Raw genomic sequence first — 16,676 nt, forward strand, 5'->3', positions numbered from 1 at the left:
AGCTGGTGTTGCTCAGTGGTTGAGCATCAGCCCATGAACCCAGAGGTCCCTGGTTTGACTCCTGATCAGGGCACATCCCTGGGTTGCTAGCTCAATCCCCAGTGTAGAGCATGCAGAGGCAGCTGATCAATGATCTCTCTCATCATTGATGTTTCTATCTCCCTCTTCCTTCCTCTCTCTGAAATCAATAAAAACATTTTTTTAAAATATTCTCTCTTTCTGAACAGGAAAACTCCAGATGCAGACTAGATAATACCTATATAATGTATGGGGCGGGGGGGGGGGGAATACAAAGTCCTAATCAGGGCTCTCTTTTGGTCAGAAAAAGAAACAACAGAAACCTACTCAAGCTAGCTCATATCAAAGTTACACAGCAAAGTGTACAGCCAGCCTCACAGTGACTCAGCCTGCAGGTCAGGATCAAGACACTTACTTCTCTTGGTGTCTCAGAGGCCAAATGGCCTCTATTCTCTGCATGTCTTTGTCAGTCTCTCCCTCTCTGTTGACTCATCTTGCACATGGCCCAACATACCTTCCTCTGTAGGGCAGTATCATTTCTTTCTCTGGTAAATCCACACTTCTGCTTTCCACCTCAAAAATCTCAAACTTTCTTCCTCCTCCTCAAACCTCTTACTCCTATCAATCTCAGAAGATGACTTAAATCCTACTTCACAGATAAAAACAAACCATCAGATATTTGGTTCCTCATCATTCCAATCACAAGCTTATATCTTTTCTCTTTTATTTAAACCATCTTGTTCACTGAATTCTTTCCATCAACCTTTAAACATCCTTATATTTATTCTACTTAAATGCAAATTTTAAAAAGGTCCTCTATGGACCCACAATTAAATTCTACTTAAAAGAGTCCCCTCAATTCCCTCCAGGTATCCCCTTCATATCTCTTGTCCCAAACTTCCTGAAAGATTTGCCCATATAAACTATATATATTTATTCACCTACCCCTCACTCTAACCATTCCAATCTAGTTTTGGCCCATTACTTCATAGAAAAACCTTTTTCTAAAGTCACCAATGATCCCCTTGTTACTGAATTCAATAGCTATTTATCAGTCCTCACTGTATTTGATGTTTCAGCAGAATACCTTTTTTATTAATTCAGGTATTATTTACACACAGTGAAATGCACAGATCGTAAGTGTACAATTTGATCAATCTGACAAATGCTTAACATGTACAATACACATTCCTATCAAAATATAGACCACTTCTATCCTTCCAGAAAATTGCCTCATCCATTTTCTGTCAACCCCTCACCCCTGCTACTATAAAAGAGACCACCAATGTGATTTATAACACCATGGATTAGCTTTGCCTAGAGCTTTATGTAAATAGAATCATAAGGTCTGCACTATTTGTGTCTGACTCTTTTTATTCAGCATGATGATTTTGAGATTCCTCTATATTATTTATGTACCAGAAGTTTATAAGTTTATTCTTCTTTATTGCTGGATAGATTTTCATTGGATGAATATACCACAGTCATTTCCAGTTCATGGCAATTATATGAACATTCTCGTATAATATAAGAGTTTTTGTAAATACATGCTTTCATTTTTCTTCTAAAAATATCTACATATCAAGTTCCTAAGTCATAATATAGATGCACGTTTAACTTTTAAACAGTTTTCTAAAATAACTGTACCATACTTTGCTCCCACAAACAATGTGTAAGAATTCTAGTTGCTCATTACCTTCCCCAACATTTGATGTTGCCAGTCCTTTTTGTTTTTAATCATCCTAGTGAGATAAAAATACTCTTTCCCTTTATTTGGTGTAGCAAGGGTTTCTTGGTTTTATCCTACCTTTCTTCTTTAATGTCTTTGCAAGATCGCTGTCCTCTTTCAACTTTTATAAGTAAAGTTTCCTTAAAGCTCATTCTTAGGCTTTCTCATCTGAATCTAGTCACTCATCCTAACCTGCAACTTCATTGTCACCTGTTTATAGATGACTCATAAAATTACATTTCCAACCCATCCTGTCCTATACCTACAAAAGCCAAAGAACCAAAACTAAACTTAGGATCTCCCTTCCATCTCTCCAGATTATCCCCAAACCTGATGGACAAGTCAAACATCAACTCATATATATTCCATTTTAAAAGAGGTGGCTTTTGGCCTGGTTGGATGGCTGAGTTGGTTGGAGCATCTTCCCATACACAAAAATGTTGCAGGTTCAATTCCCAATCAGGGCACATATTTAGGTTTGGGTTCAATCCCAGGTCAGGGAACCTATGGGAAGCAACCGATTGATGTTTCTCTCTCATAATAGATGTTTTTCTCTCTCTCCCTTCCTATCTAAAATCAGTGGAAACATATCCTTGGGTGAGGATTAAAATTTTTAAAAAGGTGGCTTTTGATTCCCAAATATCTTTCAAATATTAACATTTTGCCATCACCACCAAAGTCCTTGCTTCCAATATCTCTCACTTGGACTTCTGTAATAGCCTCCCAGCTATTTATACACATACATGCCTTGGGCCTTCAGCAATTGGTTCTCCGTACCATAGCCAGAATAACCTTTTTAAAATAATAATAGGTTATATAATATCTTTCTTCAAAACCTTTGATTCTTCAGATAAAGATAAAATTACATACCATGCCTTGGAAAACCCCCACATTGTCAGGATCCTGCCTACCTCTCTAAATTCCTCTCTAACCACATCCCTCTGGCCTTCCTTTGGACTTTCTCCTCTTCCACAATACTGGCTTCCTTCCACTTCTTCAGAATCACCATTCCCCCTCCCACCAGAGACTCTCTGTTCTTCCTGCCTACAAGGTCTTTATTCCCTATTTGCCTAATTAACTCCTACACATCCTCAGAGCTTAGCTTAGTTCTCTCTGTCGTCTATGGAGAGCCATCCCTGGCCAGCCTAATCTTAGTCAAAATTCCTAGTTTATATTTTCTTATAAAAATATTGTATATTTCCTGTGATGCATTCATCAAAGAGTTTAACTTTACTTAAAATAAAATGTATCTCCTCTACAAAGGGAAGGGGATATATGATTCTATTAATTCCAGCACAAGGCCTAGCACCTCATAAATCCATTTTTGTTTCAAGAAAAAAATGAATGGGTATCATTTGTTTTTGTGACCCTTTGAATGCTTATTTTTAATTTGAAAGGGAATCTCATTAGTTCTTGGCCAGTCAATGAATCATATGGATTTGGGTCATGTGTCCATCTTTAGTCCAATCAGCAATGGCCAGGGTGGGATTATATGGATGTAGGGTTCTTCCAGAATGGCAACTGGGGCAAAATTTATAGACAGGGCCACAGTTACAAAAACTAATGTGAGACATGTCTAGATCATGCAAATTCTGTAAATGAAATAAAATTAACTTCCTTAAAAACTTTATAGAAAGAATGTCTTAAGTTTTCAGATATGTGAATATGAGAATTTATACTTGGGTGAGATGTGAATGCTCATGGATGTATATGTGAGTTTGCATTCCCTTCCCATTCTACTAATTCTTTCTTTGGGTCATTGACCAACAGTCTAGCTAAAGCCAAAGCTCCAAATGAGGGGGAATCAAAGAAAACTCTTCTCCTCACAATTAACCAAAACCAACTGTGTTTTCTAAGTGAAAAACAAAACATAATTTTAATATGTACATAAAAAACATTGTAGGAAAAGCTAATCTGAAATCATAAATAAATTATTGCATATTGAAAACACTGTACCTTTCAGAAAAGTATTAAAATTTAAAATAAAATGATCACAATTAAGAAGTATTGATACAGCTTAAATATAATTACAACAAATATCATTGCAAAGGCAATCTTTAAATAAAATATTTCTTACTTTCTGGCAATCATCTACTCTTTTGGACTGATACTCACTATAACCAAATTCAGAATCAACAAAGTAATTAGAGGTTCCCTGGGAGTTTTCTATAACAGGATATAGTCCTAGAGAGTAGGTAAATCAAACCAAATTTGAAAAAAAATAAACAAATTGTTTGACTTTGATAGTTAACGGAAACTATGTGGAGAGAGTGTGACAGTATTAAAAAACACTGGACCATGAGAAAAAGACCCGAAGTCTAATACCTAGTTGTCTCACTACTTAATAATGAAAACCTGAAATAGTCTCTGGGCCTCAGTTTTATCTTCTTAAAAATGAAGCTGGGCCCTGGCCAGTGTGGCTCAGTTGGTTAAATGTCACCCCGTGCACCAAAAGGTCTCCAGTTCCATTCCCGGTCAGGGCACATGCTGGGGTTATAGGTCTGATCCCATCAGGGTGGATGTGGGAGGTAACTGATCAATGTTTCTCTCTTACATTAATGTTTCTCTCTCCTTCTCTCTCTAAAATCAATTTTAAAAAACCACCATATCCTCACATATCTTGGGATGAGGATTTTTAAAAAGTGAAGTTGCAATAAATCTTCATTGATTAATGTTTCTGTTTGATTGCCAATTCTTATGATCTGAGGTCTCCAACATCTACCAGTGATGCTGCTGTAGGGACAGGAAGTCACCTGTGCTCTATTTGCCAGCATGAGACTAGACCTGTGGTCGGCAAACTGCGGCTCGTGAGCCACATGCGGCTCTTTGGCCCCTTGAGTGTGGCTCTTCCTAAGCCTTAGGAGTACCCTAATTAAGTTAATAACAATGTACCTACCTATATAGTTTAAGTTTAAAAAATTTGGCTCTCAAAAGAAATTTCAATCATTGTACTGTTGATATTTGGCTCTGTTGACTAATGAGTTTGCCGACCACTGGACTAGACCATCTCTCAGCTCCCACCTAAACCTCCACTCAGTTCAGCTATAGTATGTCAAAGGCCAGCGCTTTTGTGTCCTGACTTACAGACTGTGTGATTTCCATTCAGCAAGCACTTATTGAGGTCCTAGTAGGCATCAGCTATAGGGGGATGCAACAAAAAAACAAAGAGAAGAGAAGATGCCTGCTCTCAAGGAGTTTAAGTCTATTAGATGACTTAACTGAGAGGCATTTTTTAAAAATTAAAAATATAATCAGGACAACAATTTACGGCCATGTGCATCTGATCTAATTCTAAATATTAAATCAGAGAACATATATTATGCTTTATACTGTTACTGAAGTTAGTGATGTTTTAATTCAAAGGAAATGTTTCCATTAAGCATGTCTGTCTAGAAGATTACTTTTTAAATGTATTATTTATATCTTCCCACAATGACATTCAAACACTACAAGAACGCTGTCCTTCAAAAAGATATGAATGATAAATTAAGAGTAAAGTAGACCATCTGAAAACTGTATTTCATTTTAACCTTGTAATATCCAGTATGTAGTAGATTCTCCTCATAAGTTCTGGCCAACCTGGTTCTTTCAATAGCCAAAAATACTCAGCTCATTTTCTGCTTTCAGAATTTGCTGTTAGAATTCCCATGGTTAAAATAACCTTCCCACTCTGTCCACCTACTCATACTTTACTAATCCATCCAGCAGCCTCAGGTGACTCCTCCACTCTACATCCTCTAAATCCATTCATTCATACACAGTTTTAAAACTTCAGGCACCTATTGCATGCCAGGCACATGCTTATATGAGGGATACAAATAAGAATGATTCTGCTTATGCCGTACTCAGGTGAGAATGTCACATGAAAAATGTATGACAGAGATGTGCACCGAGGACAAATATTAAAATTAATCTGGGAAATCTGAGAAGAGGTGTCCCAAGTTAATTGGAAATGTTAGATAAAAATTAGGTAGATAAGAAGGAAATTCCTGACAGAGAGAAAAACACAAGTGGAGTCACCAGGCTGGGAAGTAGCAATGATACCTTGAGAACTAGTGCAGTAAGGCTGTGCACAGACCAGTGAAAGGAGGTAGAGAGCAAGGTACAGATTAAGAATTTTAAACTTTACTCTGGAAGCAAAGGGGTCTTCCTGGTGGGACATAATCAGATGAATTTTAGAAAGATTTCTCTGACCTCAGTGTGAACATCAGATGGGAGGAACCCTGACTGGTGGCAGGGAAATGAATTAGGTGGTTATTGCAGGCAGCCAGGTGAGTCGTGATGAGTGTCAACATTAAGGTAAAGGCAATGGAATTGGAAAATAAATGAGAAATCCAAAGTATTCCAAGGAGATAAAATCTGTAGGATTTGGTGGTGGCTGAATAAGGAGTTGCAATGGGGATGCTACCATAATGACAGGGATTACAGAAAAGCATCATGTTTAGGCAGAATATCAAGAAATTTATGATGGGTCACAATCAGTCCAAAGTGCCTATGAGACATCCAGGTAGAGATATTTAGCAGGTGGTTAAGGACATTAATCTAAAATTTGGAAGAATATTCTAATGTAATAATATAGATTTAGGAATTACTAGTATTTAATATATGACTAAAGCCAGGAGTATGCTTAAGATTGACCAAATACTGCACATAAAATGGGAGGACTAGAAGGTTGAGAGTAGACCAAAGGGAAGGCCAACATTTGAGAGTAAAGAGAAGATTGAATAGGGACGTGTAGGAAATTACATGTCATTTTTTTTTAATTTGCACTACCTTATTATATAAATTATCTGCTCCTTGTGGCCTGGGACTGTGTTTTTGCTTTACTTTGTTTTGTTTTGCTTTATTGTATGTGTTTCTCCAAGAGTCTTAAACTATGCTGCCTTTATGGAAGGAAGGGCTAAATAGTCACCTGACTAATTAGCAATCATAGTTCTACTCAATAGTGACTATTACAGCTTAGATCTTTGGAGCTCCAAATATCACGCTATACCTTTCTAATAAATGTGTCTGGAACAATACTCAGACAATGGTATCTTTTTCAGACTAGTATCAAGATTTTACTGAAGGTTGCTATATATTAGGTGGCTAGATTTGGCTTAGGGTACATAGACTTGGGTAAACTGAAATATCTAGCTTAATTAAAAGAATACTTGAATTCTTAAATTATGTTTTTATGAAAATTTTCATGATGATCATGAGGAGTGTCAAAGTAGAATCTTCTCTGTACAATTTTTACCCTTACCCAGATTTTAATATCCAAAATAAATGAGCCAGCTCATTTCAATATCCCTTAATTTCAGATACCAGGATGTAAAATATATCCATTTTCCCCCTATAAAAGAAGGGTTAGGTAAGAAGACTTAAGCCGCAATATATTACAAGACAGAGATAGCTAAGGAAGATAAAGCTGCTAAGCTGTGTGAAATATAAAAGGAAAAGCCATTCGATTAACTTTACTTTTGTTTTCATCTCTTTCTACTAATACACTAAGTAATCTTTCTGACATGAATCGAATGCCTGTATGTGGGCATATATTTGAAAAAACCTGATACATTGATTTATATATTCCTTAGATATTTCAGACACCATCTACCTAGTTTTCTAAAATGTGAACACCATAGATTGAAAACAAAACAGCTAGCCACCCGAGTAAAGACCTTCTCCTTGCATTTGTTAAGAGCTATGTTTAAGTGGTCAGAACAATAATGGGGCACATGAGGCTAGTGTACTGATTACTTACAACTTTAAAATAACTGGATATTCTTGAGAGTACAAACACTTCTCAAATATCAATCAGAATGCTTTGAGCACAGAGAGTTGGGAGCTAATTAAATAGGCTACATAAAGTCTAACAAATATATCCAGAAAACTTCATCAATAACTACTACTGTAGCAGTTCCCTTTAGGAAATATGCATACCATTCATGAGAGCCCATTAAAAATAGCTAAACTGTGTGAGACGTTTATATGACAGTACAGACACCTTAATTGGTTTTCAATTCACATACCTTCTCTATGTAAATAGAGACAATAATTACCTGACATAACAATGGGGAAATGTGTACACTAATAATATATAAATCATTAGCAAGATATTACCCTTTATATCATACAAAGATATCTGTTTGGCTCATTATGGTTCTTTAAAGGAGCTACTATCTAATTGAGCACATTAATTACTTTCAAATTGCACAAAATTACTTTCTATAACATTAACTTATTTTACTATCTAAACTTAAGAGGAGTTATCAAAATACTACATTCTAAAAATCTATTTAAATGTCTTCTCCCAACTGCAGGCTGCTTTTTTGCAAGGCCCAAAGGGGAATTTTCCCAAAGAGAGTCCTGTAGGCAGTTGTAATTCAGAGCTACAGTTACTTGAAAAATGTTTTGAAATTTTACTTTGCCATAAAAGGTAGCATTTTACTGAGGCTCCATCAAAGATAACACCTCCTTCTCAGCAAAAGCCTTTCCACTTACCAAACAATGAGTGTCATCACTCTATGTGTACAACTTGTTTGCATTATTGATAAAATATATATTATCACTGTTAATTGATTTTCTGAAGTTTCAAATGAATAATTTGGGTCAGGGAAAGCAAAATTTATAAAGAGGAAAACCATATAATTTATCATCCAGATTGAAACTGAGAGAAAGAAGTACTATCCATAATTATACCATGAAATAGGCATAAACAGATACTGTCCTGGGCAAACCAATGTGTACATTCACTTTCCTTTTAAACAAGTCTATTTTGTCTTTGAATGAAGGTTCATGTGTACAGGAAATTTTCACAAGATAGCAACAGAGGTAGGAATATCTAAGGTAAATTCTGCAGTATATTCCCCTCTTGTCATGCACAGAAAAGTGTTTTAGAGCAAAATAAGTGTAGATAAGCTTGATGTAAGAGTATGAAAATATATATACAGAAAGCCTAAGACATCCAGAACAAAAATCTTAAAAATTCTTAAACACATATAATCTATTACATTATCCAACACTAAAGTAACATGAAAGAGAAACTACTACCTCACAAGTATATGGCCCTTCATTCAACTAATTTTGAAAATGAATAATTTATTAAATTCAGTGACACTAAAATTATCAGAATGTTTCTCTAAATTTTTTTCTAGTAAGAGATGAGGAAATTGCCTACAGCTACTTTCTCTTTTCATTTTTGAATTAGGATTGTTGCCTTTTAGGTATTTCAAAATTTATCATTTTGCCCACATTGCTTTTTGTGCTAAAACACATTTATGAGCTATTTAATGAGAAAGGAAGAAGGTAAATATACCCTCAGATCAAATCCTGGACTCATTTTACCTTTTGTCTCCTCGCCAAATTCTCACACTGGTAGATGCAGCCCTGGCCATGCTGCATTGCTAGCATGACACGATGGATGGGTTTTTCTACAAGAACTCATCTCCACAGGACCCCTAGTAGCTGTAATAATCACAGGAAAAGATGATCTTGGGATTCTTCCACACAGCCTCATCAAGTTCGAAGGGCAGCATTAACAATTCCACTTTACACATAAAGAAACAGAGGCCAACCCTAACCGGTTTGGCTCAGTGGATAGAGCCTGCGGACTCAAGGGTCCCAGGTTCGATTCCGGTCAAGGGCATGTACCTTGGTTGCAGGCAAATACCCAGTAAGGAGTGTGCAGGAGGCAGCTGATCGATGTTTCTCTCATTGATGTTTCTAACTCTCTATCCCTCTCCCGTCCTCTCTGTAAAAAATCAATAAAATATATTAAATAAAAAAGAAATAAACGGAGGCCAGAATCTAATCCATTGCTCTATCCAACTATCTGATGCTCACCTCCCTTTGCTGTGACAGTTTTAAAACCTACCAATTAAAACGCAGGAGGCAGCTGATCGATGTTTCTCTCATTGATGTTTCTAACTCTCTATCCCTCTCCCGTCCTCTCTGTAAAAAATCAATAAAATATATTAAATAAAAAAGAAATAAACGGAGGCCAGAATCTAATCCATTGCTCTATCCAACTATCTGATGCTCACCTCCCTTTGCTGTGACAGTTTTAAAACCTACCAATTAAAACATAGGAAGAACTATGCCAACATTGGGCTATCAGCAGAGGGCTCTCTATTCTGCCCAAACAGCCCCAATGCCTGACCCAATTCTAATACCTGAAATGAGGGTCTTAATGTTGAATTGTATATGATATGATACTTTGTTAGAAATAGTCTACCTAATAAATACAATTCACAATTCAAAACAATAGTAGGGAGGAGAGATAACCTCATGGTGGAGGATGGTGGAAAATTGCTAAGGTATTAGAGCAAACCAGCAAGGAGATTAGAAAAGCCCCAGGTGCATAGGGGGTTTAATGAGTCACCTGAGGCCAGATCTAGAGGGTGGAGGCAGGAGGACTTGGAAAGGGACAGAAAATGCCACTTAGCCATGCGAAATTCTTCTCTTGTTCCCTTTACGTTTTATTCTCTGGACTCCAGGATCAAATGTCATGAGCAAAGGGTCAGGAAGGTACCTGGCTACTTCTGGGAATTTTACTAATATTAGAAAACTAATAGCTGACTAATGGGTTTTTCATCAGGAGGGGAGCACCAGGCAGAGTAAAATATGTAAAGTAACCAGAAGGCACTCAGATATGGCAGTCTTCTCCCCCAACAGAAGAGGGAAAACAACCATAATGCCCACAGGTTGATGCGCTTTTCAAAAGACTTACAAGAGCACTAAAGACCTAGAGTCCATGTACGTGGCCCTGGGTTCTATTACTCTAGTTGCCATGTGCCTTAGGAGGCAAATTTACTTCAACTTTCGGGACCAGCTCTGAATCATTCAACTCATATCACAGGACAAAATGTAAAAAGTTGTTTAAAAATATAAAATAGACCATAAAGATAAAATGAAAGGCAACACAATGGACTATATAACCCAGGTACGCAAACCTGTCCATCTACATATCACACATATGGAAGAATAACAATATTATTTCAAGAATTCCCATATTTGCCATCTTTCCAGGAAACTTACTATACACATTGAACACAAATTGTTCTCCAAATTTAATAAGTTGAGCAAATAACACTTGCAAGATGTAGTGTTTCTATTCAAGTCAGCAGCAGCACATATAGCCCACACAGGTTTCCATATTCTACTCCTAATTTAGTAACCTATTTACTTAAACAATGGTGCCCCCTCAGTTTTGGTTAAGAAGGAACACAAGTTGAAAGAAAGTCCAAGACAGGCTGGCAAAAATGTGAACTAATGGTTATGTCTCTTACCCTCCATTCCCTTTAACTCCTCACCTCTTTAATTGTTTAGGCTTCCCTTTTCTATGTTTTCTCCAGGAGTACTTGAGAACTCAGTACTGAGCATGCACATTTACTAAGATAGGTATTTGTTGAAAATGGAAACCTCCAGAAGATTTCATAGTTAACCTTCCCTAAATTTAACCCTACCCATCAATGGTGTGAAGGAGACTAGACTCTGAGTGAAAGGTTGTAAGTTCTCCCTCTCTTGTGGTTTCCTACTTAACACAGAATCCCCTCAGAACAGGTAGCCCTCTTCTCAGGGTTTAGTCATTCTCTCACTACTATTACCGTTTTCCTTTTCTTTCATAGCCATCCTGACTCAGCATTGTGACAGAATATTTTGGGGTGTACAATATAAAAATCTTTGCAAACCCCAAGGAAATCAGAATGCCTTCATACATGGGAAGTCTATCCTTACCCCTCTCCAGCGGCCCTAGTCAACTTTTCCTTCTCTTCAGTTGCTAATTGGGGTCTGTCATGGAGCCTTATGGATACATTTCAAGCCACACTAGTATAATTGATTGGAGGGAGAAAATGGAGAAAGAGTTCTGCTCCTTCTACTTTCTTTCTCCTCTCACAAAGGAAGTGGATATTAAGGATGTTTGAAAAGTTAGTGTTTAGTTCCCTGTTAAAAAGACAGGGAGAAGTCCAAAGTCAATAATCTTTATAAATCAATTCACACCACAAACTGCAGGATTCATAAGAAAAATAGAAACTCATGGAATCCTAGTTTAATTTTCTTGCTTACATTTACACAGTAAGTGGTAGGACTAGATCTAGAAGCCCAAAATGCTTGGATCCAAAGTTAAAGGTCTTTCTACCATAGCATGAAGCTTTTTATTATCTTTGAACTGGAGACAATCCCCCTGCCCTCAATCCACAGGAAAACTATTAAAGTGGGTGAAGCTGCAGGCCCTCCTAGAATCAGCAGCTGAACTTCTGAATCAGCCTAACCTTTTGCCAAACCACAGCTCTGAAACTAAGGAAAGAGAAGAAAGGTAGATGAAATACAAGCCTCTTTCTGGTAGGACAGTGTAGCGTATGGGAACATACTTGGATTTGGAATAAAAGGTCTGTATTGTATGTCAATTGTAATAAAAAAAAAGTTATTTAAAAAAAAGATCTGGATTTGAATCCTGACTGGGCCATCATGTGAGTCAGCTGAGGTTATTACTGGAACTCTGAGTGTAAGATGAAGAATCAAGGATCATGTGACCTAACTTACCTTCTGTGCAGGCTGTTGTGAGAATTCAAATATACATATATTAAACTTGAGCATAGTTCAACTATTTGGCATGTGAGTCAATAACCACTTAGGATAATGGCCAGCATGAGGTAAATGCTCAATAAATGTTAGTTTTATTTAATATTCCAATATGGTTCTCAGTCTCCATTCTCAAACCATCCCTTTAACTCTATTTCTTTTTTTCCTCTTCTCTACTATTCTGTAGCTCCTTTCTCTATGAAGTATTTATAAAAAGGGAATAAGATTTTAGATCTTCAAGAGATCTTCTCTGATTTAGGTCCCAGATAATGCAGTTTTCCACCCAGGTAATATATTGGCTCATGGTGTCTGGGGACAGTTACTTAAAGGAGTATTCATTGAGGAAGTTAGGTTTCAAAAAGTCTCCAGAATGCACACACACACACCAAAAACTCTATTAAGGTTAAGAAAAGATCTTTTATTTTCAGAGAATTAAATTAACCAGTAAAATTTATTTGCAGGAGTCAACTATTTCTTGTAATATACCAATGGTATTTAAAATCAGTGCTCTCTGCAAACAAAATGAATTATTGTTTATAATAAAGTACTTACAATTTCAAATAAAAATTTTCCTGAAATCTTGAGGTGAAAGTAGCTTGAGTATTTTCTTCCACTGATATATATTTAAAGGCATTATCAAGACCAAATTCACGTAGCAATTTACAATCAAGGCTGATTAAACTATACAACTATATTTTAATTGATACTTTGTAAAGTTTCTTTGGAATATTTACCCATCACTTTTCTATCTTCTATGTATTAATGTCTGTTTTTATACATTGTGAAGGGACAGAGTATTCACAGTAGGTAGCTCAAAGTGATGGTTCTGCAGTGGTGACAACAGTGAATTTTAAGTCTAATCACTCTGTTTCCAGAACTTTAGCTTTATATGATCTGTTGTGAATTTCTCAATATGTGATATGAGGGACCCAGCATTACCATAAAAGCTTATCTCTGATTTAACAAATGTTTCAAAGCCCCGTGGAAAACATCCTGTCTTCCAATCTATTGTTATGCAAAGTTTAGAAAAGGCCAACACCTTTGACTGTGTTATTAACTCCTATATATACCTATGGGTCATCTGAATAGTCCCTATGATCCCCAGTTTTTATGGCATAAAGTGCACTCCAGAAAAATGTACAACACTGTTCCGCTAATTGCAGTCAATTTGACACACTTACATGGCAGCAAACTGGTATTCCAAAACACTCACCGATGTGCCACTGCACAAAAGGCCGAGGTGTTAGCAGTGGAGGCTGATTGATAAAGTTAATGCAGAGGTCCTGGATTATAGGGAACTGTTGTATAACAGCATCACATACTGCAATATTGTGTGAATCCTTGCTATAAAGGAACCATATTTGCAAACCAGTGGACAGCAGCCACAGGAGCAGCAGCGGGAAAGATGTTTTAGACACGAATAGTTGGATGGTGCTCCTCATTTGTATTCGTCTATAGAAGCCCATACAATCTTATCATAGGCAGTTAGCAGGTCTGAGATTCTGTCCTAAAAACTCACCCACTCGCACTTAAAGTCCCTCACTCTCCGCCATCCCTGAAACAGCCAATGACGGAGCATGATGGCCACTACTTGCACTGTGCCTTCCCCTTCCTATCCGGACCCTGTCCAGCAGGAGCCCATGGTTTTCACTGGCTGCTGGAGGCCTCCATCCACCAGCTGTTTGCAGCAAACACCAAAGGGAACAGTAGCAAACCTGTAAATCCTGACCAGCAGAGAAGGTGCCCAGAACAAGTGGCAGGGGCTGCAACCAGTGAGGACAGACGGACTGACAACCAGACAGACAGACAGCACCATCAGACACCATCCACTACTTCCAGTCTCAGGAGAGGGGAAGCCTGCAGCACCAGGGACATCATTGTTCCCGGCAGGGACAGGCAGCAGGTTAACGAGGGTTGTGCCTCCCTCAAAGCAGCAGGCTTAAAGTATTTGGGGTTTAGTTTTTGGATGAGAAGGAGCAGGGAATTCAGAAACCTGCTGCTCTTGATAGAAGCAGGCCAGCTCTGGCCTTCCAAGTTAATGGCCCTTTTCTGAGTCTACAATGGAAAGGGCAGGAATGACTGGATTTCTACACTTTTGCTGTGACACGGCACCCACAGCTCTCCCTCAATATTCCCCTCTCCCATCTGGGTAGCAGTCACACTGGCGGGGGCCCATCCGCCTAGGAACACAGCCTCCCTCCATCCCTGTCCTGTGAGCACTGCTGCACTGAGGGGAAGCGGAAGAAACCTTTGGTGGCAGCATCTTCTCTTCAGGAAGCAATCCTAGGGGGTGGGGAGAGCCATGTTGGGAGTGCTCCATGCCTGGCTTTCACCCCTCTTCCCTTCTGTGTCTGCCTCTTCTTTGCTGTCAGCTAACTCAAGATGCAACAGGTTCCCTTTGGCTCCTCATGCCAATCCTGTGCCCCCAGATACACTACTGACCCAACCAGGGAAACACCAAGCAATTAGTCCCAGGCAGGGTTTCTAAATCCCCGCACCCCTGAGTTGAAAACTTTCCTGAATACATGAAGACCTGCCAAGGGAAGACAGGGTTGAAGTCCCCTTCAGCTCCACTCTAGGTATGATGCTAAGGAGCAGCAAAACCGACTCTGGGTGCCAGGACCTTGTAAGCAGCACAGTGTCACACACTCCTACACCACCAGCTATGGGCCTGTCCCCTCCCCAGACACAGGGCACTGGACAGGGATCCCTTGAAGGGCTGATGGACTTTAAAGAAGGGGAGACGTATGCAAATTCCCAATCCCCTATTGTACTGCTTGCACCAGGAACTGAGCAGGCCCCGGAGGTCTCTTGGAAACCAGTAAAGAGGAACCTCTATTTTATTCACACCAGACTCCCCATCAGCTTCTCCCACTGCACTGCTGCACTGAGGGGAAGCAGAAGAAACCTTTGGTGGCAGCATCTTCTCTTCAGGAGGCAATCCTAGGGGGTGGGGAGAGCCATGTTGGTGTGCTCCATGCCTGGTTCTCACCCCTCTTCCCTTCTGTGTCTGCCTCTTTGCTGTCAGCTAACTGAAGATGCAACAGGTTCCCTTTGGCTCCTCATGCCAATCCTGTGCCCCCAGATACACTACTGACCCAACCAGGGAAACACCAAGCAATTAGTCCCAGGCAGGGTTTCTAAATCCCCGCACCCCTGAGTTGAAAACTTTCCTGAATACATGAAGACCTGTCAAGGGAAGGCAGGGTTGAAGTCCCCTTCAGCTCCACTCTAGGTATGATGCTAAGGAGCAGCAAAACCGACTCTGGGTGCCAGGACCTTGTAAGCAGCACAGTGTCACACACTCCTACACCACCAGCTATGGGCCTGTCCCCTCCCCAGACACAAGGCACTGGACAGGGATCCCTTGAAGGGCTGATGGACTTTAAAGAAGGGGAGACGTATGCAAATTCCCAATCCCCTATTGTACTGCTTGCACCAGGAACTGAGCAGGCCCCGGAGGTCTCTTGGAAACCAGTAAAGAGGAACCTCTATTTTATTCACACCAGACTCCCCATCAGCTTCTCCCACTATTACAAACTTTGCATTGTCAACGGCGTTACATAGATGTAAGAAAATGTGACTGCACACAGGTATTTTGTGTAAAAGACTGTGCATAAAAGGTTAAAGGGAGTCTGGGGAGGCAGGTTCCCAAAGATGGCAACTGCCCCCCAATAAAGACCCTGTTCTGTGATTTGAATGAGTCCCAAAATGAACACTAAAAATAAGCATTTTTCGTAGGTAAATACTGACACCCTTCAGTGGGGTAACCCCAGCCTGCTAAACAACTCCAAGAAGAGCAGAGGAGCTATTCTCAGCACCTCTTCTTCCCACCTCCCCTTCCTTCCACTCACCCCCTGCCCCCTAACCTGCTCCCAACCCAGGGCCCTTCCACTAGGGTGGGATCAGCTCTTCTCAGCTTCCTCACATCCCAGCCCCAGGGTGGTCGCGGTCCGCCCAACCCTCCTCTGCACCCCAGTCTCCAGCCACCCTCTCCCGGCTCCTGGGCTCTCGGCTCCGTGACATCCTCTCCTTCCTCCGGTCCCCCTAACCTCTTCCCTGCTCAAGCCCAGAGCCCCTGGCCCCAAGGAGGGCGCCTCCGCCCGCACCCCGCACCCTCGCCCAGCCCCCTCCCCCACACCCAGCCCAGAGGGTTGGGTGAGTGAGTGGTGAATGGACCGAGGGAGGCACGGAGGCTCGGGTGGCGCGGCTGGGGGTGGCTTACTTGAGCATGGCTTCTTCTTTTTCCTCCTCTTCCTTCTGCCGGTCCATCACTGCCATGATAATGTTCCTCTCCTCCTCGGTCAGGTGGCTCAGGTCGGGCAGCTCTTGCATGGGGGGAGGCACGGTGGGTGGGCGAGCAGGG

General features: G+C 39.9%; 1 protein-coding gene across 1 annotated transcript in view; it reads right to left on the reverse strand.

The window, feature by feature from the left end:
* Positions 1–16,667, reverse strand: part of LOC106727745 (regulating synaptic membrane exocytosis protein 1-like) — a gene marked incomplete at its 3' end in the record, with an annotated part of 236,116 nt that extends 219,449 nt beyond the window's left edge. Inside the window, exon 1 of the mRNA XM_014547339.1 lies at positions 16,536–16,667. Within this exon, the coding sequence (XP_014402825.1) occupies positions 16,536–16,645 (110 nt within the window). The remainder of the gene's footprint in view (positions 1–16,535) is intronic.
* Positions 16,668–16,676: the final 9 nt, after the last annotated feature.

This window comes from Myotis brandtii, unplaced genomic scaffold (assembly GCF_000412655.1).
Source record: "Myotis brandtii unplaced genomic scaffold, ASM41265v1 scaffold471, whole genome shotgun sequence".
In the NCBI taxonomy this organism is placed as follows: Eukaryota; Metazoa; Chordata; class Mammalia; order Chiroptera; family Vespertilionidae; genus Myotis; species Myotis brandtii.